This window comes from Sorex fumeus, unplaced genomic scaffold, assembly GCF_029834395.1.
Source record: "Sorex fumeus unplaced genomic scaffold, SorFum_2.1 ptg000024l, whole genome shotgun sequence".
Taxonomy (NCBI): Eukaryota; Metazoa; Chordata; class Mammalia; order Eulipotyphla; family Soricidae; genus Sorex; species Sorex fumeus.
The window spans coordinates 9,827,213-9,854,903 of record NW_026606081.1 but is presented as its reverse complement, the minus strand read 5'-3'; the positions used below and the strand labels follow the sequence as shown (position 1 = coordinate 9,854,903).

Sequence of the window (27,691 nt, the reverse complement as noted above, 5' to 3'; positions counted from 1 at the left end):
GGCAGACTCCACATCATCAACCGCCCGCCGCAACTGGCGTCTCAACGTGCAAATAAACCAGATTAAGCTGACAAAGTAGCAGCAGGCCACCAGGTACATCAGCGCGTACAAGTAGATCTGCGAGGTCCACACCCCAGCTAGCCCCAGCGTCGAGGTGGCCATGCCAAAAATGAGGGTCACGAGGAAGAAGACTCGCAAGTGCTGCAACACCACCTCCCGCTGCTGGGCAGACCACTGACACTTCCAGGGGCAACACGTGCAGCCCTGGCACTCAATGTCAGACGACGAACTGTCACTAGGCATATTGAAGCCTCTGGCCTGAAGCTCAGCTGCAGGCCAAATGAAGCCTAGGCAGCCCCTGCCTCTCCTAGGCACCAGGTCGGGGCGTGGCCCGCACTGTGCTGTCATGGACAGGGCACAATGGGCTGGGACAGGAGGAGGGGTTGGGGCCCGCATGTGCAGTTGCTCTGCTCAGCCTGCTGTCAGTCCCTGCCCGGCTCCTAACCCATCAATCTGAGTTGTCCTGTGAGGAGGGTGGTCTTTGTACTGGCCACGTGGCACAGGAAGTGGTGCTGCTGCCTCCTCCCAGGTCTTGGCCTTCCAGAACGAGCGCCAGGTTCTGGAGGAGAGCCACAATCAGCCAAAGTCACTCCCAGCAGCCAGTGTTGGTGCTAGGTCCCGAGTTTTCCGTCCTTTGGTCCCTGCAAGAGGGTGCCAGGTGGTTGTTGATTCTGAAGTGGGAGGAGAGCCTAGACCCCCAAGGACCGTGGATTCAAGGAACTTCCAACAGACCAGCGATGCTGCCTGGCCCAGAGGTGCAGCCGCCTGCGGGATCTGAGTTTTCCCGCCCTTGGCTTCCTGCAAGTTGGGTGTGTGGTGCTTAGCGTGTTAGGTCTTCTGTGGGCCGTGTCTTCTTTCCCATGGCCTGGCTGACTCGTGACATGGTGCTCTTGTGGGGGGAAATAGGTCAAAGAGCTGAAGTTCCCCGATCTGATTTTTCCCATCTGCCCTAAAGGCACAGACACATTTTTTTAAAATGATACTTTGCATGATTATACTTTGCCAGAAGAACTGGATCGCAATTTTTATTTAAATTGTAAGTAAGAAGGTTCTTTACATTTTAAAGTCCACTGTAAATTTCACCAAAACATGTTAGGATCTCTGCCATCACAATATCTATTATAGATTGCCCCGTGTCCTACGCATTTTTTTATACCAGAGAATTGAACTTATTTTAATGATTCTGCTACTGGTGAAAATCGTTAGTTTTCATACGGTAAGCTTTAAACCATTAAAAGTAATTGCATATCTTTTGTTCTCCTTGGGTTTGGATGATGAGTTTTGTCTCTTTTTTTGGGTGGGGAGTGGTCGGATCACACTCGGCAACATACAGGGTTTACATATAAGTGCAGTCGCCTGTGGGATCTGACTTTTCCCACCCTTTGCTTCCTGCAAGTTGGGTGTGGGGTGCTTATGGTGTTAGATCTTCTGTTTTCCAGATCTTATTTTCCGTTGCCTGGCTGACTAGTTAGATTACATATAATATGACAAAAATATATGATTATTGAAAAACTTATATTCTAAGTAAAATCTCACTTTAAAGTACATATTTCATGATACAAAATTCATTTTATCAGGAAAAAAATACACTGCAACTCTGAATACTATAAGAAGCCTGATAGCATAACAATGTATGAATTTCAAAGAAATATAATGAAAAGTAGCTAATTCCACAGTTATAAAGTGGTAATAATAAAGAACTCATTATGAGATCCTAATAATTTGAAGATAGACAGTAGTATAAAAAGAAAAAATTAAAAGATCTGTTTTTCATTAGCATATAAAAACGGTAAAGTCCCTCCCGTTGTTCGTCGATTTGCTCGAGTGGGCCCAGTAATGTCTCCATTGGAGACTTTGTTGTTACTGTGTCTGGCATATCAAATACGTCATGGGGAGCTTGCCAGTCTCTGCCATGCAGTCGAGATACTCTCGGTAGCTTGCTGGGCTCTCCCAGAGCGGCGGAGGAATCGAACTCGGTTTGGCTATGTTGGCTGCCTGCAAGGCAAACTCCCTACCACTGTGCTATCGTTCCAGCCCATAAGCGTATAATACTAAATATATTAGTTACCTCTATATACAATATATAAAACTTTGACATATTATGACCAAGATTATCGTTTCTTTGAACATATGATATCACATTTAGAATTCTAAATATGTGTAATTTTGTATATAATAATTTTATAGAATAAATGGTAGAAACTTATGATTGCCTAAAAGTTTCAGAGAAGGAAGGTATCAAATTTATTCATTAATCTTGAATAAAACAAGTGTCAGAAAGTATAAATTACTAAACCTATAGGAAATCTTATATCAAATAATTAAGTACTATAAAAGCATTCTGCCTGACATCATGAGGAGAAAAAGCAATGCTTAGCCAAAAATATAAACATTGCACTGAAAAATCCAAGGAAAAAATGTTAAAAATATAGCTATCACTTATACTATATATGTAAAATATCTAAAAAGATATATATACGTAAGAGAAGAAACATATATACAAACAATAATATAATTACATTTTTAATTATAGTAAAAGTCATAAAATACTGTGAACTTGCTTCAGTAATACTTATGTGAGATTTCTATTGAGAAAATTATTAAAAATTATTGACAAATTAGTACATATGTAAATCATTCTCAAAGAAGTAGGATCTTATACTTATTTTGAAAACTAAATATTGAAAAGTGGGTGATGCTCCTAAAATTTATAAATTTGATATAATCCAAATCAAATCTAGCTTGTTTCATGGTAATAAACAAGTCAGTTTAAAATTTTTAATACAAAGAAAGTACCAAAATCATCTTAATGAAGAATGAGGGTAATCATGTCCAGAAAAATGACTCAGGAAGCATAGTACTCTCAGAAAAAAATCTATAGTTTGTTTGTTAAATAATAATTTGAGATTATAGCCATTCCATAAAACTGTTTACGATCTCTGGATACAAGATTATTTGACAGAAATGAACAAAGATAATTTTTGCTAAAATGTTTGCTTGGTGAAGAAAATTAGGCTTAAGTTTACTTGATACCAATGAGACCATTGAAGTGGGTTAAATATGAAAGAGGGAGATTTTAAAAAAAGAAACAAAACTCCGTATAACTCTCAGAATAGTGAAAAGTTCATGAGTATAGTTCACTTCTTATATGGTAGCATAAACTCATATTAGTTATGATAATGCATTTCATTAATCCTCTTAGACACAGGAAAGAGGGATCCATCAAGAGATTTGATAATTAAAAAAAAGAAATTTTATAATCAAAATGCAGTACTATAAAGACAGAAAGTACATCTTTCTAGATCAGCCTTTGCTCTTAATTACAGCAAGTTGTCTATACTTTATTGCCACCTTTATTGTCAGCAAGGAGACTTGGTCTGAGAAATAGAAACACAGTTTCTTAGTTGTTGAGCACAACACAAGGAACTATTGTAAATCATATGGTAATGCAACCACAAGTTAATGAAAAGTTTTTTAAAATGCACATCACTAGATGAAATCCTCGGTAGACAAGTTAGTGGAGTACTTTCATGATGAAGAGATGGGATGTCCCCATCTGAAACTATTGATCAATCTCAGAATTATCAATAGAGCTGTCACCATATAATAAGTTCTATTTGATACGCTTACAAGGTACATTTATAAAGTTCCAGCAGTGTTCTTGCCAAAAAAATTTGAACCAAGGGGCTGGAGTGACAGCACAGCAAGTAGGTCATTTGCCTTCCACATGGCTGGCCTGGGGTTCGATTCCCAGAATCCCATATGGTCCTCCGAACATCACCAGGAGTAATTCCTGAATGCATGAGCCACGAATAACCCCTACACAAAGCCAACTGTGACCCAAAAAGAAAAAAAAAGGAACCAAGTCAAATCTAACATATATAAATAATTTTGGAGCAGAAAATTGAGAAATACTAGAAATAGCACAATTAGGAATTTAATATTCTGGACAGTCTGTACAGTGGGACACTCTACAGCTGAATAATCTTGACTTCTTAAGTGGGGTTGGGGATAGGGAAACATAAATTTTAAAAGTGTTATACAGAGTTAAACAGAGTAAGGGAGAATTTAAAAAAGATTTGAAACTCTATTACAAAGAATAAATCTTAATTTGGATCTCTATTCACATAGCAAATAATGAAATGGCATTCTATTGATAATTGAAGACAGATGAGAATGAGTTGCTAAATGTTATCAGTTATTAAAGCTAGCACTAATTTTTTTGACGTGAGAAGAGTATTTTGTCTCTGTATTAAAATGTCCATACTTAATAGAGGGCTTACTGTCTAGAATTTACTTTAAAATAATTTACTTTAAAATAATAATCTTCATAATGTTGACATATGTGGCTGACAAACAGATAAATATATGTTTGAAATGTCACAATAAAATGTAACATTAAGATCAGGAATAACTGCACAATATCTACAATACTTAGATAAAGACAACCATAGCCTTTATAAAGAGAAAACCTAAGTATTGAGAAATGCCATGTTACTTTCAGAAAATCATCAGCCACTATTAAAGGAGTCAAGTCTCAGGGGAACATGGACAGAACCTCACCAAGTGTACAAGACAGGCTACTACTTTGGAAAATAGATACAATGGGGTTTAATCACCAGCACTCACATAACGGTGAGAAAAAAGAAATTTGATGAACTTCTTCAATCTACTCATTATTTCTACTATATTTATCTGTAAATTAGAGTCTCATAACTTCTCATTCTCTTAGGTTTGATCTCTCATGTGATCTGACAACTATTCTAATAATCTCAGATTGGGAGCGGGGGTTTGGGGGGAGTTTACCCCTTTTTGTGCTCAGAAGGTCCAGGGACTACTCTTAACTTTCCACTGGTTTGGTAGTTCTTGGTTGGTGGTCCCAGAACAGGGTGGGACTTGCCCCCGCTCTGGGGTACCGGGTACCACCAGGTCCACCCTTTAATTTTAATCTTTATGCCTCTGCTCAAAAAAATAACTTATCCTGTTCTATTGTATTCCTATTCACATAGAAATTGTAACAATGTGTTATAAGTCAGATTCTAATCCTACTAGATTCTGGGTTTTAACTTGATGATCCAAAAACTTTTCCCAATATTATAAATTAAAAATTGAAGAAACTAGAAAATAGTACACACACTAGGTTCAAGTACACCAAACCATTATAAACTGTGAATAGAATGCTCGAGTATTGCTGTAATATCTCAATTAACTCTGTAAAGCTGAACACATTTACTGTGTTTGCTTTTCGATTATTAATTGAAATCAACTATTTAGAAACAGAAAGTAAATATAAAAATAAGCAAGTCATCTGTGCATCCTTATTCTACCGGTCAGTTTATACATTTGAATTATAAATTGCTTTAAGTGACACCCTAACAATGCCTCTGTTATTATTTCATCTTTGTTATGATGAAGTAATTACTTCACTGTAACTTATTCCAGCTTGGAAATTGTTTCCATACTCCTATATCAAGCAATAGAAACATAATCTAAGATGAATGTTACTGTTACTTGGTCTGCTTTATAAGTCATAGGCTAGACTTTATCAGACTACCTGAGAAAAGAATGTTATAATGCCTATATTTTAAGATGATTTTATCTACTCTTGTAAAGACCAATTTAGATTATAACATTTCTATCTCAAATGATTGAGGTATAGCTGAATGTTCAATTGTTCCATAACATAAAACATATAATCTCTTCAAACTGTATTTGCAGTGCTTTTGTCAACCAACAGTTGAGAAGGCTTGAGTGCAGGTTTTAATTAACATAGTTTATTAAAGTCATTCAGAGCAATCAACTTTCTATAGTTATTTGACATTGCTCCCTGTTTTCAAATATCTTTATTTTTTCCCAATAATTTCTCAGTATCAGCAGTGCCTGTAATTCAAAATAAGAGATATATGACACTAAATTACAGATAACATTTTTATTTTCATTCTGTGGGACTATATTCCCCTGCTAAAGTTTCACTTTGCATGAAGACATAAAATGAAGACCCACTATGAATGTGAGTAGAATATGATGGTCTAAATAGTTTCTTTTTCATAGAAATATTTACTACACATAGCTACTGAAATATAACATAGGTTCAGGTAATGTTTAATTTGAATTACGATGCTCTCTCAGAGGTAAATGACTGGGAAAATTAGTTGATCGTATGAGAGTCTAATGAGAAAAGGTTGAACAAAGTTAAAGGGAAATGTGGTACAATAAAATTTAGCTTTGTGTCAGAGGATCATATTTCAACTATTATTCTACCATGATGTAAACGTCATAATAGTTTAAACTCATAATTCAAGATTCATAATTAGGGATTTACATAATGCCAAGTAAATGTAAGAGAATGACATAACAGAGTAGTTGGAGAATCATGTGGGAGAATCCATTTCCTTCTACTGCCTCCAAAACTGATGCAAAGCCTTTTTAGAGATGTTGGAGGATTAGGGTAGATGGCACATAAAATAGACCTGTGTCTTAAGCAATAGAAATTGAATGAATGTAGAGAATAGCAGTAACAACTATTTAATGACCACTTAGACACAAACACCACCCTGAATGTTTTGCATGAATCTTTGCTTTCGATATAGCAAAATTATATATTAGGATCTACTAATTTGTTTTTTTCTTTTTAATTAATTAATTAGTTTATTTAATTTTATTGAATCACCATGAGATAGTTACAAGCTTTCATGTTTGGGTTGCAATCACACAATAATCAAACACCCATACCTCCACCAGTGCACATTCCCACCACAAATATCCCCGATATACCCCCCTCTCTCACCTTCCCCTACCTCCAAGGCAGACAATTTTCCCCATACTCTCTCTCTACTTTTGGGCATTGTTTTGCTATATAGCTACTGAGAGGACATCATGTTTGGTCCTTTATCTACTTTCTGCACAATCTCCCATCTCGACCGATTCCTCCAGCAATCATTTTCTTAGTGATCCCTTCTCTATTACAGCTGCCTTCTCCCTTTTGCTTATGAGGCAGACTTCCAGCTATGGAGCAATCTACCTGTCCCATGTATCCTATAAACAATATAACATAGGAGTTCTGAGCGTCTGCCCTCCCCTCTTCACTCCTCACTCTGCGACCATCTTGTCCCAAATCCAGGTCATTCCAGCAGCCAGTTCTTGAACCCGGGACTTGCATCTCTCCCTTCAAGACCCTAGGCTTCACCCCAGACACCTGGAAAAAAGTAGTTCTGAGCGTCTGCCCTCCCCTCTTCACTCCTCATGCTGCACCCATCTAGTCCCAAACCCAGGTTTCTGTAGAGGCGTGGCCTATTCAAAACTGGGCGTGGCTTCTGCAGAAGTGGGAGTGATCAATATTTCGGCGGGACAACACTCACGCAGCCGCAGGTTGTTTACCCATACTAAGGAACCTAGTCCCCGAGAAATCTAGTCCACAACCTACACAGCAATATGAAGAAACAACGCAAATCCCCACCACAAGGAGAGGACAACGAAAACTATCTAGAAGATTCTGTCAATACCACTCACCTAAAAGACCTCTCTGACATAGAATTCAGATACAAAGTCATGAAGATGTTCAATCAACTCAATGAAACAGTCAGACAGACAGCCAGTAACACCACAGAAAAAATTGACAAATTACGAGAAGAAATGAGAGTAGAAATGTCACGATTAAAAGAGTCCATAGATGAAATGAGAAACTCAGTCTCTTCTCTTAACAATAGAATGACCGCAGCTGAAGAGAGAATCAGTGAGCTGGAAGATCAGCTGCACAAAGTCAATACGCAACAACAAACAATGGCAAGGGACCACAAAATTGCTCTACAGAGAATCAGAGTCCTAGCAGATGATTCCAAGGGGAACAACATTAGAATCATGGGACTACCAGAAGCTCAGGGAAACAATCCCAACGGAAAAAAACACGGTCAAACAAACCATTGCTGAAAATTTCCCAGAGCTCCACAATGCAGCCATTCAGGTTCAAGGAGCCTGAAGGGTGCCAGCTAAAAGAGACCCGAACAAAAACACTCCTAGACATATCATAGTTAGAATGATCGATGCTGCCGATAGAGACACAATACTGAAAGCAGAAAGGTCAAAGAAGGAAATCACATACAAAGGAGCACCCCTTAGATTCACAGCAGATCTATCAGAGGAAACCCTCCAAGCCCAAAGGCAGTGGCGAGATATAGTCAAAAAAACTCACTGAAATGAATGCTTCACTAAGAATACTCTATCCGGCTAAACTCTCCCTCAAAATTGAAGGAACAGTACACTATTTTCTAGACAAACAGCAGCTCAGGAACTTCATAGACTCAAAACCAAACCTAAAACAAGGCCTAAAGGGGCTACTATAAGACAAGACAAACCCTACAACCATAACACACCCTCACAGAAATATGACACAAAACCTCATATAATCTCTCTCAATGTCAACGGTCTAAATTCACAAATTAAGAGACACAGAGTGGCAAAATGGATTCAGAGACAGAACCCAACATTCTTCTGCCTACAAGAAACCCATCTCAACAGTCAGAAAAACACAAAGTCAAAGGATGGAAAACAATCCTACAAGCAAACAGCTCCCTCAGAAAAGCTGGGGTGGCCATACTAGTATTCAACAGCATTAATTTTGTATTAAAAAAGATTCGTGTTAAAAAATGGACAGTGAAGGCTATTTTCTCTTCATTAAGGGATACGTACAACAGGAAGAAATCACACACTTAAATGTATACGCACCTAATGAGGGAACAGCTAAATATTTATAACAACTGCTAACAGATTTTAAGGAATTCATTGCTACCAACACAATAGTAGCTGGAGATTTCAACTTTGCCTTATCACCCCTGGATAGATCAACAAGCACAAAACTCAGTAAGGAAACATTGGTTTTGAAAGAAAAAATAGAAGAGAAAGGGCTTATAGACCTATACATGGCTTTACACCCCTAAAAGAAAGAATACACATTCTTCTCAAGTGCGCATGGAACATTTTCCAAAATAGACCATGTCCTAGGACACAAAACATACCTAAATAGAATCAGGAAGATAGAAATAGTATCAACAATCTTTTCAGACCATGACGCACTGAGAATAAAAGTGAATCACACACAGACATGGAGAACCAAATCAAACACCTGGAAATTAAGCAACTCAATGCTTAACAACGAGTGGATCAAGAAGGAAGTCAAGGGCAAAATCAAAAGATACTTGGAAAGAAATGAGAATGAAGACACGAGTTACCAGAACTCATGGGATGCAGCGAAAGCCATTTTAAGGGGGAAATTTATAGCTCTGCAAGCATATCTCAGGACAGAAGAAAGGATGCACACAAAAAACTTGACCTCACGGCTCAAGATCTTAGAAAAGTAACAACAGAAAGAGCCCAAATTGGGCAGGAGGAATGAGATCATAAAACATAGAGCAGAAATCAAGGACATGAAAAACAAAGAAACAATCCGAAAGATCAATGAAACCAAGAGCTGGTTCTTCGAGAAAATAAATAAGATAGATAAACCACTAGCAAAACTCACAAAGAAACACAGAGAGAGAGAGAACCCTAATAAATTGAATCAGAAATAAGAATGGGGATATCACAACAGAAACTAAAGAAATTCAAGAGATCATCAGAGACTACTTTGAATGTCTGTATGCCACGAAACAAGAAAACCTAGAAGAAATGGATAAATTTCTGGATTCCTATAATCTCCCAAAGCTGAATCAAGAAGATACAGAGTATCTGAATAGACATATTAACATCAAGGAAATTGAAACTGCAATCAAAAGTCCTCCCAAAAACAAAAGCCCAGGTCCAGATGGATTCACTAGCGATTTTTCCAAACATTTAAAGAGGACCTATTGCCAGTTCTTCTCAAGCTTTTCCAGGAAATTGAAAAAGCAGAAATTCTCCCAAACAGTTTCTATGAAGCCCAGATCTCTCTAATAGCAAAAGGAAACAAAGACACCACAAGAAAAGGAAACTACAGGCCGATTTCCCTGATGAACATTGATGTAGATTCTGAACAAAATACTAGTCAATAGAATTCAACTACTCATCAAAAAGATCTTGCACCATAACCAAGTGGGATCCATACTGGGGATGCAAGGATGGTTTGACACTCGGAAATCAATCAACATAATCCATCATATCAATCAAAGAAAAGATAAAAATCATATGATCATATCAATAGATGCAGAGAAAGCATTTGATAAGATCCAGCACCCATTTATGGTGAAAACTCTAGACAAATGAGGATAAAGTGGGCTTTCCTCAATATAGTTAAAGTCATCTACCATAAGCCTACAGCAAGCATTATCCTCAATGGGGAAAAACTGAGAGCCTTCACTCTAAGATCAGGGATGATATAAGGATGTCCACTCTCTGCACTAGTGTTCAATATAGTACTGGAAGCACTTGCAATGGCGATTAGGCAAGAAAAAGATATTAAGGGCATCCAGGTAGGAAAGGTAGATATCAAGCTCTCCCTATTTGCAGATGATATGATACTATACATAGAGAATCCTAAAACCTCCACAAAGAAACTGCTAGAAACTATAGACTTCTGTAGTAAAGTTGCAGGCTATAAAATCAATAAGCAAAAGTTCATGTCTTTCCTGTATGCAAATAGTGAGAGAGAAAAACGTGACATGTAGAAAACAATCCTGTTCACAATTGTGCCCCAGAAAGTCAACTACCTAGGAATTAGCTTAACTAAGGAAGTAAAGGACCTGTTTAAAGAAAACTACAAAAAGCTACTTCAGGAAATAAAAGAGGACACAAAGAAATGGAAAAATATCCCCTGCTCATAGATCGGGAGAATTGACATTGTCAAAATGGCAATACTTCCCAAAGCACTGTATAAATTCAATGCGATCCCTATTAGGATACCCATGACATTCTTCAAAGAAATGGAGCAAACACTCCTGAAAATTATATGGAACTATTAGCACCCACGAATAATTAAAGCAATTCTTGGGAAAAAGAAAATGGGAGGAATTAACCTCCCGAACCTCAAACTCTATCAAAGCAGTGATAATTAAAACAGCACGGTACTGGAACAAAGGCAGAGCTGCAGACCTATGGAACAGGGTTGAATATACTGACATCTCTCCTCAAACATATGATCATCTAATCTTTAACAAAGGGGCAAGAAATGCAAAGTGGAGTAAGGAAAGCCTTTTTAACAAATGGTGCTGGCAAAACTGGACAACTACATGAAAAAACTGGGCTTAGATCTCTGCCTAACACCATGTACAAAAGTAAGATCAAAATGGATCTAAGACCTCAACATCATACCAGAATCCATAAGGTACATTGAAGACAAAGTTGGCAAAACCCTCCATGCCATTGACGCTAGTGGTATCTTCAAAGATGTCACACCAGTGGCCAAGCAAGTGAAAACAGAGATAGACAAATGGGACTATCTTAAACTAAGAAGCTTCTGCACCTCAAAAGAAACACTGACCAAAATACAAAGACAGTCTACAGAAACGGAAAGGATATTCTCCAAATACACATCCGACAAGGCGTTGATATCAAGTATATACAAAGTACTGGTTGAACTCCAAAAGAAGCAAACATCCAACCCCATAAAAAAGCGGGGCAATGAAATGAACAGAGACTTTCTCAAAGAAGAAATCCGAATGGCTAAAAGGCACATGAGAAAATACTCTACATCATTAATCATCAGGGAGATGCAGATCAAAACAACAATGAGATATCATTTCACACCACAGAGACTGGCCCACATTCAAAAGAACAAAAGCAACCTGAGATGGCGCTGATGTGGAGAGAAAGGGACCCTCCTTCACTGCTGGTGGGAATGCCGACTGGTTCAACCCTTTTGGAAAACTGCATGGACGTCTCTCAAAAAATTAGAAATTGAGCTCCCATTTGACCCAGCAATACCATTCCTGGGAATATACCCCAGAGAGGCCAAAAAGTATAGTCGAAGTGACATCTGCACTTGTTTGTTCATTGCAGCACTGTTTACAATAGCTAGAATATGGAAAAAACCTGAGTGCCTGAAAACAGATGACTGGTTAAGGAAACTTTGATGCATCTACACAATGGAGTACTATGTAGCAGTTAGAAAAAATGAAGTCGTGAAATTTACATACAAGTGGTACTACATGGAAAATATTATGCTAAGTGAAATGAGTCAGAAAGAGAGGGACAGACATAGAAAGATGGCATTCATCTGGGTAACATAAAGTAACAAAATAAGAGACTAACACCCGAGAACAGCTGTGATAAATACCAGGTTGTTCACTCCATGGCTTAGAGACCAGCCGCACACTCCAGGGGTAAAGTCAGCTCAGATAGAGAAGGGAGCACCAAATAAAGGATGCTGGGAAGATCTGCCCAGGATGGGAGATGCCTGCTGAAAATAATCTATGGACCAAACATGATTGCCACCCAATGTCTCTTCTGCAGACCACAGCACCCAAAAGGAGAGATAGAACAAAAGGGAGTGCCCTGCCACAGAGGCAGCGTGGGATGGGGGTTGGGGGTGGAAGGGATACTGGGATTGGTGGGGTGGAGAATGGGCACTGGTGATGGGATGGGTACTCGATCATTGCATAACTGAAACCCAAACACAACAACTTGTAAGTCTACAACTGTACCTCATGGTGTTTCACTAATAAGAAAAAGTTTTAAAAAAGCACAGGAAACAAGAAAAAGAAAAAGAAATTATGTGTCAATATTATGTGTCAATAATAATTCTTTTAAACTTTTTACTTTTAATTATTTTTTGTTTTGTTTTGAAGCCACCCCTGACTATGTTCAAGGCCTACCCTAGGCTTTGTGCTCAGGAATCACCCCTAGCAGGGCTCAGGGAACCATATGTAGTGCCAGGGATTGAAATCACATTGGCAGTATTCAAGGCAAGTGCTGTAATTCCCTGACCCTCATTTTTTTTATATGAACACATTTTATCTTTTTCCATCAACAGTGAAGAGAAATTCCAGATTTTAGCTGGAATTTAATCACTATGAATATATAATCACTAAGATTATAAACAAATAATCACTATGAATAAATAATCACTGATTATAAATAAATCAAAAATAAATCGCTATGAATATTCACAGACAAATTTTTATGGATTTATATTTAATTTTTCTAGGGACAATACCTATATAATCCTATAATAATATACTATATGATCCCATTGAAACATGTTATATATCATTTTAGAAAATCTTTTTTCCAAAATGGTTTTTATCATGTATTTTGCTCCTAATAAGAGAAGAAAGCTCACATCTTTCTCAACATTTGATATGCTTCATCTTTTTTAATTCCCGTTATTCAAGTGAATAGTGGTAGTTCATTGTGGTTTTATTTATATTTTCATTGAGACTAATGATCTTTACATATGTTCATTTACAATGCGAATAATTTCTTTGAAAAAATTCTGTTCAGCTGTCTTTTAAATATCAATCAGTTGGATTTAATGAATTTCATTTTCTATCTTTATACCAACGTTTCATTTTTCAGTTTTTATTGAGATGTAATTGACATAATGCTGCAAAAATTTAGATGTAAAATGTAATGATTTGGTTTACATATACATTGCAAAATGTTTACCAAAATAAGGCAGTAAACACTTTTTTTATATAATGTAATTATCATTTGGTCAGTGCTATTATGGTGAGAATGTTTAAAATCTACCCTCATAAAAACCTTGAAAACTACAATTTATTATTTCTATTTTAGTCATATGCTGTACAGTAAACTCCCAGGAATTATTCATCTTACAACAAAATTTTAATATTCTTTACTCAATTACAGCTCCTGTACCACCATGGCACTCTTATTTTCCATGAATTCAATGTTTTTTGATTCACATATGTGAGATAATGCAGAGTTTGTTTTACTCTATCTTATTTTTTTTAGGGCTGAGCCAGCGTATTGATGAGTACTGATGGCAAGTTCTTCAGGTGTTCAGGTCTGAGCTTGTCTGGGCTGGGTGCTGTTCGTTTCTTTACTGACAAAATGGCGTGTCGGATTTCAGAAGGGAGAACATTGGGAACGACATATCCATCCTGTGGAATTTGGTATGTCAGCAGGTGGACATGGCTATTAAAGAGATTTGAGGAGAAGTCATGGATAATCTTCTCATTGCCATTCTGGAAGATGTGATAGATCCATTAGGACATCAGAGGGCAGTCACCTTGGTCTTGTAGTTGGCGAAGGACAGGCAGATGTTACGAAGACTTTTCCCGGCTTCTGCCGCACCTACCAGCACTTCTTCTCTTCTCTCTTTGAGGTCTTCCTTAACTGCATCTCTGCACTGCTTTGCAAGCTCCAACATTCGCTTTCGGTTGCCTGAGGCATGCGCCAAACCACATTGGCGAATAAGCTCAAGAGTTTTCTAAGACAGGCTTTTTTTGTGGCTATCTCTCTCTTGGCATTCCTTGCACAATCATGGAGGTGCTGAACCAGTCGATAGTATTCCTCATCAATGTTGTCAACAAGGGCATCTTCCCATGCTGCCAAAATAGTGCCAAAGACCTCCCAGTTGGTGGCATTCTGGGAGTTCTCTTTTAAAACTTTGCAGCCCTTTCTCCCCGCTCGGTGAAGTAGAATTTTGCATGAAGGAGACGGTGGTCTGATCCCATTTGGAATTTGGGGACAACAGCGACATTGGTCAGGCAAAACCATCGATTGAATATGATGTGGTCTATTTCATTGTAGAATCGTCCACTGGGAGACTCCCATGTCCAACGTTTAGATTCGGCCTTCTGGAATCTTGGGTTACCATGGATGGTCTTGGTCGACAGGATGAACTCAAACAGTCTCTTACCCTGTTCGTTCCATTCTAGGCCGTGGGTTCCGATGTGAAGTTCTTTGGCTGATCTTCTCGGTCCTATCTTGGCATTAAAATCACCCACAATTATCTTGTAGAAGGTGTGGTCTTCTTTATAGAACTTCTCCAGCTCCATGTAGAACTTCTCAATTTCTCTTTCACCATAATTGGGTGTTGGTGCATAGACAACGAAGATAGAAACTGCAGGCAGTGAGCCACATCTATTCAAATGTAAACGTCCGATTCAGGTTGTTAGGCATTCGAATGAATCAATGCTCATGGCCAAGTTTGTGTTGACAAGGACACTGACACCTCCAATACCTCTTTTATCACATGTTCCGAGGAAAAATTCTTCTCCAGTGTCGAAAACTGCATGATGAGATTGGTGCCTTCTTGTCTCGGTCGACCAATGATGTCATACTTTATCTTTCGCGCTTGTACCATCAGGTCCTCGGATTCATCTGATGCTAGCATTCATGCATTGCTAGCATTCTGTTGAGACAGAAGCCTGGCAAGCTACCCATGACATATTCAATATGCCAAAAACAGTAACAATAAGTCTCAAAATGGAGCCATTACCGGGACCACTCAAGCAAATCGATGAACAACGGGAGGACAGACAGACAGGACAGAGATGATATCATTATGGTTTGATTTGCATATTCTGGGTGATTCGTGATGTTCAGCACATTTTCATGTACTTAGGATTTGTAGATCATTTTTGAAAAAAAACCTCTCAAGACCTCTATTTTTCAACTGGATCATTTGAGTTTTGCTATTGAGTTTTATGATTTCTATATATTTTGGATATTCACTTGTGTCTTGATGTATAATTTGCAAAATTTTAATCCACTCTGATGTTTAGCTATTTTGTTGACTGCTTTTGAGTGTAGAATTTTTTCAGTTTCTTATAGTTTCACTAATTAACTTTTACTTTTTTTGAGGGGGTGGAATACTAGACCATACTTCACAGTGCTCAGGCATTACTCTTGACTCTGTGCTCAGGAATCACACCTGGTGGTGCTTGGGTGCTGGGGATTGGCTGCTGCATGCAAGGCTTATTTTCTGTACTATCTCTCCAAATCTGATTTTTGTCTTTATTGCTTCTATTTGTGTGTGTGTGTTTTCCAAAAATAAATCATTGTTATGACCAACATCAAGGAGTTATACCCTATATTTTCTTCCAGGAGTTTTATAATTGTGGGTATAGTTTCAAGTCCAAAATTCATTTCAGGTTAATTTTTTATTGTCTTGGGGCCACATCTATTGCTGCTCAGGATTTGTTCCTGATTCTGTACTCACAGATTACTCCTAGCAAGAGTTAAAGGACAATATGGAATTGGGAATTGACCCCTGGCTATGTGTAAAGCAAGTACTGTACCTGATGTGGAGTTAATTTCTTGAGTGTTAACCTAAAGTTTCAACTGTTAGGCTCAAAGGATTGTATGGACTGCCAGGGATTGTACCTGGGTCAGTTATTTGCGAAGCAAGTGCTATACTCTGCACTCCAGCCGCTGGAACTTTTAAACTGTAGAATGAGTCTCATTGTCATTCATATCTATTATGATTTGAGTAATTTTTCAAGTCTTTTGTTTTCTTCTAATTATATTGTCTGCATTATTCTCCTAGCATCTATTTCATTGGTTTCATTTTAATTTTTTTTATTGTAGCTTAAGTAACATGGTTACAGTTATATTAATGTTATGGTCTTGATGTACAAAGTTACCATATCTCAACCAAAGTGTCCAAGACCATTCAAATTTTCTTCTTTCTGTGTATGTGGTTTTAAAAATATTTTAATTATATTTTATGAAACGTTATCATGATAGTGTTCACATTGTAACTTTAACTTTTTCATTTTGATAAATTTGGTGCATTTTCAACACAACCAAGTGCCGAGGTCCCCACCTCTGTCTGTGTTTGACCAACCCACTGACTCCATTTTTAAGAGAAGAATGCACTTCACAATTTTCAGTTATTTTTCAAATTGTCTTTGTATTTCCATTTACTTCTGGAGCTGTCCTAATTATCCACTTGTCTATTCTCCTCATTTTTGATTTATAGTTTAATATTTTCTATAGTCTCTCTCATTTCTTTAATAATGCAAAATACTCATTGAGAATGTTTTTCTTTTTTCTGGGATTCAGAAAGCTCTGCACAGGAATTTCATTTATTTTATTTTTAATTTTCTTTTGTGTCTTGGGTTATGTACTAATTCAGAGCTCTCAGCAGGAGAAGCTCACTTATTTCTTTTCAAAGATAACCAGTTAACTCTCGTGCTTTGCCAGCTTTTTCTCATTTCACTCATATTAGACATGGCAGCTATCCTACTTATCTGTGTGTGACCTCTCCTCGAATATTTTCCCATCCTCTCTGACACCTCCATTCACATGATCTTCAGAGCACTAGTGGAGATTGTGCATTGAGAAGTTGGGTTCTCTCTGCTCTTTTACCAGTAAACAAAATATGAGAAAAGATAATAAACGCATCAGTGCTCACTTGATGAATGAAGCTGGCATCTTCTCTATGTTCTTATTAATTTGGAAAAGATCATATTATCTTTTGTACAACAAAACGTTAACTTACTTCCTTCACTCAGGATTAGTTGACAAACCTTCAGTCCACAAACTATTACCTGCTCTTGTTCAACTTTATTCTTTCTATTTCCTTTTTTCAACCTGCATATCAAGTTCCTAAGTTTGAATAAAGACTTCTATCCTGCCCACAAATCTTTTCCAGATCTGCAAATGTAGTGATATAAGATTATCAGAGATTAAATTAAATAAGTCTTGTTAGAGAGCTCAGAATGAAAATGGAAAAGCCGAGCCTACTCGCCAGCCCTTCTGAGCTCTAATATGCTTGATAAAATCAACTTCCTGGAAATGATTTCAATGCTATCACTGATCAACTTCCTGGAAATGCTGTTAACGCTATCATTCATAAGCTTTCTGAAAATAATTTTAATGCTATCGTTCCTTCGTAAGAATGATTGCAGACGATCTTTAGGAAACATTTTTTCAATCCTACTGTCAGCATCTCTCTAAGTATACCATGATCTTAATTCTTCTTACTAATAAGTAAAAAGCTCGTGTCTTTCTTTCATTAAAAGGAAAAAAAGAAAACACCACAGTCTGAAGTCTTTACATTCTAAAAGATTTCCTTACCATTTAATCACCAATAAGATTACTATAAAATACAAATTTCCAACAAATTCCTAGCTGCAATTTAACTAAATAAATAGTTTAGGCCTATTAAAATGAAAATGTTAAAGCCAAAAGGTAAAACTATCAATTACCATTGCTTCAGTTACCACTTTATGAAAATAACTTATAAATTTAAATTTAAATCTCTTATGAATCAGAAATGCAGGGGCTAGAGAGATAAAGTGGTGGAGTCAGGCTTTTGTCTTATACATGGCTGACCGGAGGCTGATCCCCGACACCCCCGCCCGGAGTCAATCCTGATATCAGAGCCAAGGGTAAGACTTCTGGATATGGCCCCCAAACCAAGAACAAAGAAAAGAATCAGAAACAAAATCGTAAATTTCTGAATTTTATAAAATGTGATATTCCACTAATTTTCATTTTAATTCAATACGGAATATGGAGATCTGCCACATCAAATAGTTTTCTTTTGACTTTAATCTATTTACACCATTATACCACTTATACCATTACCAATCTACCAGGTACATCACTTGATTACTTGAAATCCCGTTACTCATCGATTTGCTCGAGCAGGCACCAGTAATGTCTCCATTCTTCCCTGTCGAGGGCTAGTGTAGCCCAATGGCGTCTACTCGCTCCAGGAACATGAAGAGCCTCAAACCGATCATTCAGTGTCTTGACGAAGAAGTCTGGCCATCTCATAGGTGGGCGGCCACACTAACTTTTGATATCCCATGGAATCCAGTCGGTAATGGCTTTAGTCCAGCAGTCATCTCCAAATCGCATTACGTGTCCAGCCCTACCAGGTACATATGCGACAAATCATAAAAACAATCTTTATTTCTCTCTTTATAAACTAGTTACTTCGTTAACTACACATTCTGTAGTTTATCCCTACCTTGCAAATTAAATTGCATTTAAGTTATTGTAGCAGTCACTCTCCTAAAATTTACTATACAAAAAATATAGTCTGAGCAGGTTTGAGCAGGGGGGCGGGGGCGGCAAAAATCTCATGGGAAGGGGGGCGTTCTGGCCCGTCCTTCACGCCCTACCGAGGTCACCAGTTGCCCCCCACGAGCGGCTCTCCGGCACAGCCACGACTCCAGAGCACAGAAACCAATCTCTTAACTATCTAACTTTTAATAGAAATACTTCCAGGGTTAATAAGTAAAATAGCAGAAATCCAAAACCGTGTGGCCGCGACATCATTTAATTCTTAAACCCAGCTGTAGAAAGCAAATCTTTTCACAACGCTTTTTCAGCATATCTGATTGGGGGGGGGGGGGGTAAACTCTAAATAACAATGGTGCATCTTTTATCGAAACAATAAATCTAGTCAAAGTATATAGAGTGTTAACTAGAACTCATCTGCCTCACAGGAACTGGGAGGGGTGGGAGGTGGGGTTCTATTGGGATTCGCGGTAAAAAATAAGTATTGGTAAAGGGAAATGTGTTTGATATTTACATGACTGAGACCTAAACCTGAAAGCTCTGTAACTTTTCCCACAGTGATTCAATAAATAAATAAATTATAAAAAAATATATAGTCTGATCATATCACTCTCAAGCTGAAACATGTTCAATTTTCTAATGCCTACCCAATTTTCTTATATTATTTTCAGTATCCCTCATGGTCTGAGTTGGAACAATCTCTGTTGAAATCTTCATTCCATTAGACTACAGACAGTCAAACCCCAATAGTTTAATCATATTTGTCTTTAATGATGCTGCTACTTTGGTCAAGAAAGTCTCTTAATCTTTTCTCCCCAGTCTTATCTCTGTTATCTGTGTTATCTCTTGTTCAAGTCTATTCAGGCTTCAAGGGCAAGATCACAAAGTAATTCTATTATAAGCATTCTTGTCATCCTATAAAGAAGTAATCCCCTTTCTATGTGATTTTCAGTGTCAGCTATTAGTATTTTCTTTTTATATTCACTCCATTTTAATTTCTATTTCATTATTCTCATTTATTCTCTCTCTTCTCTACATAAAATCCTTGAGAGCAAAACTGATGTTATGCTGATTTTCATGTTCTCAAAGTCTGAGCCAAAAATTTTATCAATAGTAATCTGAATGTTAAATTGGGGTAAGGACAATGAAGTCTTTTTTAATGAGAATTTTCAGCATTTCCAAGGAACAGAGCAACTGCCATTATTCTAAACTAATGCTAAACAAATACTTGCTAGATTAATATGTCTTTATTGTTATCTTTACTTTCTTTTTAGAAATATCACCTGTTATAAGAAATATAGATTCATTATTTAGACAGAATGTTCAATAATCAGTAAAGTTTAAAAAATTATTCATATGCAGTGCTATAAGGGTTCTCTTTCCACACAATAACATCATTTACTAAAAATAATTCAATTGTGAAATCATATCTCCTTGGTTACCAATATCCACAGCTATAAATTCAGTTTCACTCAAATGCTGAGAGAAATTACAATCACCTATGTACTCAGTTGTCAATTTAAAAAATATATAAAAGCCATGGCAGAGTCTCCTTCCCCTGCGCCTGGCTGTCCTTGCTGGAGCCCCTTGGAGGGGAGCGGGTTGAGTCCACTCCCCCCCCCCCGCCCCAACCAGGGCTCCAGCAGCCGAAGACCTCCAGAACCAGCCACCACCATGCTGAGACCACTCTCCACACTCATGAAGGTACCAGCAGAGAAACAAAGGTATGCGGGTCCCGGGGCTGAGATCTCCAAGCCTGCTCAGATTGGAGCTGAGTATCCTCCACCCAGATCCTCCATCTTCCTGTAGGCAGGAGTCACACCCACCAACTGGCCCCCTGGCGCCATGTAATCCCATCAATGGCCAAGACCCAGAGACTACAAAACCCAGCTCCCAGAAGCTGGACACCTTATTATCTCATTCTAACTTTGGACAAACTGGCAGGCTACAGAATGTAACCTGCCCACACGGCAGAGTCTGGCAAACTCCCCGTGGCCTACCCAATATGCCAAATACCAATAACAATGATGGGTCTCATTCTCCTAACCCTGAAAGAGCCTTGAATATGGCACTTTTAAAAAAATCTCAGGGCTAGGACAAAGGGGACATTACTGGGGCCTGCTCGAGGCAATCTAAGAACAACAGGATGTTCATCATCGTTGATCGTGATCGTGATAAAAGCCATGGATTGTGTTTACATAAACTGTATGAGTTAACATCTCTAAAATTTGTGATAGTTCCAATAAAGGGAGAGATGACCAATTTTGCAATTTTTATCATGTATGTAGATTCAGCATTCAAGAGGAGAAAAAAATACAAATGTGTTTCATTTTATTTTCCGAGCTAATTCCTAACAGTAATGTGCTTTTTTTCATTTTTCTCTTGCTTCAAAACAGTATTCCAAGCACCATTTTGCCAAAATAGACAAAATTCACCTAGAACTAATTCAGTGAATAATCAACATGGTTTGAGTAGAACTCAGTGATTACTCTGTATTGCTGTCTATGCCTTGTAACAGGTCATTGTACTCTAATGGCCTTTGAGTACCCTACCTGTTCCAACCATTTATTACTTCAAAGAGCTCTAGAAATTAATCAAAAAGAGAAGTTTCAGAAGCCTTGCAAGTAATAGTAGCCTCCAAGCAAATATTACATTCACTTCCCTCAAGGCTAATTTTTAAAGCCTCTAACACTTCACTGGTGTTTACATTCTTTTATGGTTCAAGAGATTTGCAGGTTCACTGGTTTACAGACAAAATCAGGTCTTAAGTTTGTTTTTGTAAATAAAGTTTTATTATTAAAGTTGTATTAAATGAAGTTTTATTAGAATCAGGTCTGAAGTTTGTTTTTGTAAATAAAGTTTTAATGCACATTCATTACCTGTATTGTCCATCCACGTTTTAAATTGAATAGCTACAAAAGTAAAAATTGACCAGCAACGTCTAAAATATTTGCTCCTGATTATGTTAGAAAAAAGTCAGTCATGCCTTTTTAAGTAATTTATTTCTGTATAAACTGTTAAATTTTTTCACAAAAATCTTGAGAGCAGAAATGAAATTATCTCTTTATTTTATGGAAAACTGAATAATTTTGTAAACTATATTAATTCAAGTTGAATAATAAAATATAACCATAACTAACAAAGTATATTAACTATTTCCACTGATGTTATAATTTTATTATATAATGATATTTTATAAGACAATCACCATTAAAACTGCCATTAAAACATATTTCATTTCTGATCAGAAATTTAGTGAATCCTGTACCGGTTTAGTAATATTTTTACGGGTCACTAGAGGGCACCCTTGATCTAATATAGCTTTGTATAGACACAAAGCGTTTACTCCCTTTAGCCTGGAAAATGGTTAAGTGTGGAGGAGACTTAAGGGAGAAATTATTAGTGAATTAGCTTTCTATTATGTCAGTGGCGAAAGATATCTGAATAGCAAAATAATGATCTATTACCATCTAACGGAAGACAATGTTTCTTCCTGCGAAGAAAATTGTTCATCTTTCCTCATCTCTGCATTGGTTAGTGGGACACTGAATATTTTCAACAAAATGCAGCAACAAATTGGCTACAGAAGGCAGGATTTTTTTCCACTAAGATGATACAGCACATCTCCTGATAGTGGCCACTCTTTCTCTACCCTCCATCTCTTTGCATTGTTGCCTGCCTTTGTATACTGATGCCATTCGTATTGAGGGAACCATTGTTCATTGTAAGAAAATATAAAAGATCGTTAGAAGTTCAGATTTCTTCAGTGGCTCTCTGGGTTTTTTGATCAACACAGAAACTGTCTGAAAAGTGAAACATTTGCTAGGAGAATGTGCTGCCAGGACTAAAGAATGCTAGGACCCTAAAAAGAACCTGGAAAAAAAAAAGCCCCCTCTTACCAATAGGCTAGACAAAGAGTGCAGACTGGGGCCTCTTCTTTGAAAGAGCTGATTAATGTGAGGTCTTGTTACCTGCTTTATCACTGTTTTGTTATGAGTGAAAGGTTTCAGCATTCTCAATTTGTCTTGGTGATGCGAAAAGGGAAGGCAAACTTGCTTGATGGAGGTTTTAGGGTGAGGTAGAAGCATTTGCCCTCAGTGAAAAATTACAGACACAAAAGACACACAATGGTCTACAAATTCATACTGAATGTTTTTCCCCCTTGGGGGGAAAAAAAGAGGCAGCTTGAAGGCACTCACTCGTTGCTTCTCAGCTTGAAGAATAAGTGTACGGTCTGGAGGCTGCTAGAAAATACAGTTAGCCAGTATGCTAACGCAAAAATAGATTTAAAATCTATAAGGAAATTCCTCTGCTTTAAAAGTAGGGGAAAGTAAAGGACATTTCTAGAGTGAAAAAAAATGAGGCAATGGTATTTTGACTTTTATCGTAATCGTGGTATGTACTGTTATCTTTAAGCACATAGGCTGGGCTGGGAGAGAACTCAAAGGGCTAGAGTATATGTATTGCACGTGGAAGCCCTGAGTTCCATTCCAGGAACCCCCCAAATACAAGTGTAGCCCTGGTGGCCTCCCAGACCCATAGGAGTGGTCCATGGTGACCTGCTAAGGAGGCTCCCACAGACACAAAAAAGATTTGCAACATTTTGTTTTGTTTTGTTTAACAGCACTTTGGGGTTTAAAGTCCCTTAGACTAATTTTCTTATACTCTGTATACAATTTTAAAATTAATCACACAGAATGAGCTAGATAGTATGTGAGTAAGGTGCTTGCCTTGCACATAGCCAAGCCCAATTTTATCAATTTTATCCCTACTCTTTCTCCTACTCTTCTACCCAGCATCACCGATGGTCACTCCTGAGCTCAGAGCTAGGAACACAGCCCCAAGGACCATTAGGTTGGATCAAACCACACACACAATTTTTTTACTTCAGTCATAAAATTGGAATGTATATAACACGCTTTGATGATCCAAAGACGTTTTGGCAAGAAATAGAATTTACAATGCTTTGTCTCAATCTCCCTGGCATTTAAGTCTCAAGGAAGTATTAGAACATACATGCCCATTTAATGGTAAATGACACTTATGCTGGTTAAGTGTTTCATGAACACTGCTTTGTAAAGACTGAGTAAATTTAACAGATTTAGGCACTTTTATAACAAGTGCCTAAATGAATTAACATGTTCAGCCAAATTAACATGTTGGCTGAACATGTTAATTTACTTTATGAGCAATTATTTCTGCTTTATTTAAGTATTATATGAATATTAATATAGTAAATATTGACATAAATATTGTATGGCAAGTTGACGATGCCAAATGAAAAGTATAATTGGGGTCCTGAAGAGACGGTAGAGTGAGTAGGGTGCTTGCCTTCAGTCCTCATCACCGCATAGGGTCCTTCAAGTACCACCAAGAGTGATCCCTGAATACAGAGCTAAGAATAAGCCCTGAGCACAGCTGGGTGTGACCCAAAGTATGAGGAAGAAAAAGAAAATTAAGTAATTAATGGAAAATACCCTACCCACAATATGAAGCATTATGTAATACATATAATATCTGATCCATGATAGTATTCTACAGATTATCGTATTATCATACAGAACACTATTTGATTGTCAATAATTTTATTAAAATTGTTATCTCACTTCTAATGAAAAAGTGTTTCTCCTTATTATGTCTTGACTTAAATATAATGTAGACAGAAATTAACGATCTCATTAAATGTATGCATACCTACACATATATTAAGTATCTCTATAAACACTTGAAATATTGTTACACAGGAGATTAACTGTTGGCTGAACATGTTAATTTACTTTATGAGCAATTATTTCTGCTTTATTTAAGTATTATCCCGAGTTCGAGTCCTCCGCCCCTCTCGGAGAGCCCGGCAAGCTACCGAGAGTATCTCGCCCGCACAGCAGAGCCTGGCAAGCTACCTGTGACGTATCCGATATGCCAAACACAGTAACAAGAAGTCTCTTGATTGAGACGTTACTGGGCCCGCTCAAGCAAATCTATGAACAACGGGAGGACCGTGACATAATAAGTATTATCATGGTCTTTGTTCATCGATTTGCTCGAGTGGTCCCAGTAACATTATGAGACTTGTTACTGTGTTTGGCATATCAAATACGTTACGGGTAGCTTGCCAGGCTTTGCCTTGCGGGCGAGATACTCTTGGTAGCTTGCCGGGCTCTCCGAGAGGGGCGGAGGAATCGAACTTGGGTCAGCCGTGTTGGCTGCGTGTAAGGTAAATGCCTTACCTGCTGTGCTATCGCTCCAGCCCATTAATATATAATATATAAATATTAATATCTTTAAAAAATGAAAGAATTTTCTGATTAGATTATGTATACTGTATTTATGTGCAATATAAAATGATTTTCTATTATTTAAATACTCCCTAAACCCATTACAACTCCTTTTAACAAAAAGTTTTCAGCAATAATACCCGCTAAATTAATGAACTTAGATAAAATGGAAATAGATTTTCACATTATTCAGGTCAAATTAAGCTGCTGCCCTCCCGTTGATCGTCGATTTGCTCGAGCGGGCCCAGTAACGTCTCCATTGGAGACCATGTTGTTACTGTGTCTGGCATATCGAATACTCTCGGTAGCTTGCCGGGCTCTCCGAGAGGGGCGGAGGAATCGAACTCGGGTCGGCCATGTTGGCCGCTTGTAAGGCGAACGCCCTACCCGCTGTGCTATCGCTCCAGCCCTATATTTAACTTAAATTTGTTTATTTTTAAGTTAATTTTTAAAGTTTTTCAACAGTTGAAATTTCTGTTACCACAGTTCATAACAACTTGAAGTCTTCTTACCACTTACTAAGTATATTGCTACCTTTTCAAGCCTTAATCACTTAATCACTTAACTTCCCGTTAGTCGTCGATTTGCTCGAGAGGGCACCAGTAACGTCTCCATTTGTCCCTGTCGCGTGCTAGTGTAGCCCAATGGCATCTGTTCGCTCCGGGAACATGAAGGGCCTCAAACCGTTCGTTCATGATCTTGACGAAGAAGTCTGACCATCTGGAAGGTGGGCGGCCACGCGGTCTTTTGACATCCCGTGGAATCCAGTCAGTAACAGCTCTAGTCCAGTGGTCGTCTTTAAATCTCATTACGTGACCAGCCCATCTGATTTTCGACACCTTGGCAAATGAGACAGCGTCCCTGATTCTTGATCATCGACGGATGTCAGAACTCCGGATTCTTTCTCTCATTTGAGTGAAACGTGATATTCCAAGCATAGCTCTTTCTATTCTTCTTTGGGAGACCTGAATGGGGTTCTCATCTTGTTTGCGTAGGCCCCAGGTCTCTGAGGCATATGTTAATGCAGGAAGAACAGTGGAATCAAAGAGATGTGCCCGGAGCCGGAGGTTCTTCGTCCTCTTAGCTATTTCTTCGACGTTCTTGAAGGCGTTCCAAGCCGCTCTCTTCCTCCTGTGCAGCTCGGGTGCCAGGTCATTCGTCATGTTGACTTCTCGACCTAGGTACACATAGCTGTTGCATTCGGAGATGGTCGTTCCGTTGAGAGTGAATGGGGCATCAGGAACGAGGCTGTTTCTCATAAACATTGTCTTCGTAAGATTCAGCTGTAGTCCAACCTTTCCACACTAACGGTGGAAGTCGGCCAGCATTTGTGCAGCTTGGCTGATGTTTCGTGTTATTAAAACAATGTCATCAGCAAAGCGGAGGTGGTGTAGTTGCTGACCATCTATCTTCACTCCCATTCCTTCCCATTCCAGTCGTCGCATGATGTTCTCGAGGGTGGCACTGAAGAGTTTCGGTGAAATGGTATCACCCTGCCACACCCCTTACCAGAATAAATATTAGTTCAAACAAAAATAAATAAATATCCATCAATTTAAATTTTGCAACAAATCTTGCACAATATTGTGAAGAACAGAATTTTATGATATGAGATAAGAACAAAAAAACTAAGCAGGCCTCTATTATTGGGTAATATCTGCCTGCCTAATGTAGTGACACCCTGATCTGAGAGTAAAAAATCTTGGACTGAAATTCTTGCTCTGCCTACCTGTGGGTAAGAAAATTTTTTTCATATGGATAATACTATTGTCCTATCTTCTTGAGCACTACTAGAAGTGCTTCTTTCATCTATCTGGAGACCACCATTATTCAAATGCATTTGGCACCTTGCGAATTTCCAAAAACTAATGGGGCAGATTACATCCATACTACACACTGAGTTCTGCTCACCTATAATGTCTGGTTTCTACTCAGTTCAGATTCCCAGAAGTTTCTAGGTGAGCCCCACAGAAGACTTACTCTGTAAATTGAATTTTTCTGTTAGTTGTCATTAACTTACACATGGTGAGCACTGTTTCAAGTACTTTATTTACTAACACTGGCCAAGTTAAGCCAATCAATATGATATCAACACCTCTTGAAATCTGGCTTGCGGTCTTGTCCTAGTTGGTAATCGCTCCTTCAGTGTTCAATATTTCACCTTTCAGCCTTATAACAGATAATGAGGAATGCCAATAGTTATTAACTATGGATAAAATCTTCAAGTGTGTCACATAAAACAGGCTAGGGATATTTAAGAAAATATCCAAGAATTTTATCTTAGAGGAAAAAAAGAGAAATATCTCTACTCCAGCACAGTCATTTGTTGATTGGAGGTTATACTTTCTGTCAACAGGGCCACATCCAGGAGAACCCAAGTGTCTCTCTTCAAAACTCCTTAGCTTTTGCGTCCCTTTTTCACTGAAGCTTTGAAGTAAACAGAA

At 38.0% G+C, this 27,691-nt stretch overlaps 1 protein-coding gene across 1 annotated transcript in view; it reads right to left on the bottom strand.

Moving 5' to 3' along the window:
- Positions 1-636: 636 nt before the first annotated feature.
- The window catches only part of LOC130023696 (uncharacterized), a 45,673-nt gene continuing 18,618 nt past the window's right edge, over positions 637-27,691 (bottom strand). Inside the window, exon 3 of the mRNA XM_056114282.1 lies at positions 637-858. Within this exon, the coding sequence (XP_055970257.1) occupies positions 637-858 (222 nt within the window). The remainder of the gene's footprint in view (positions 859-27,691) is intronic.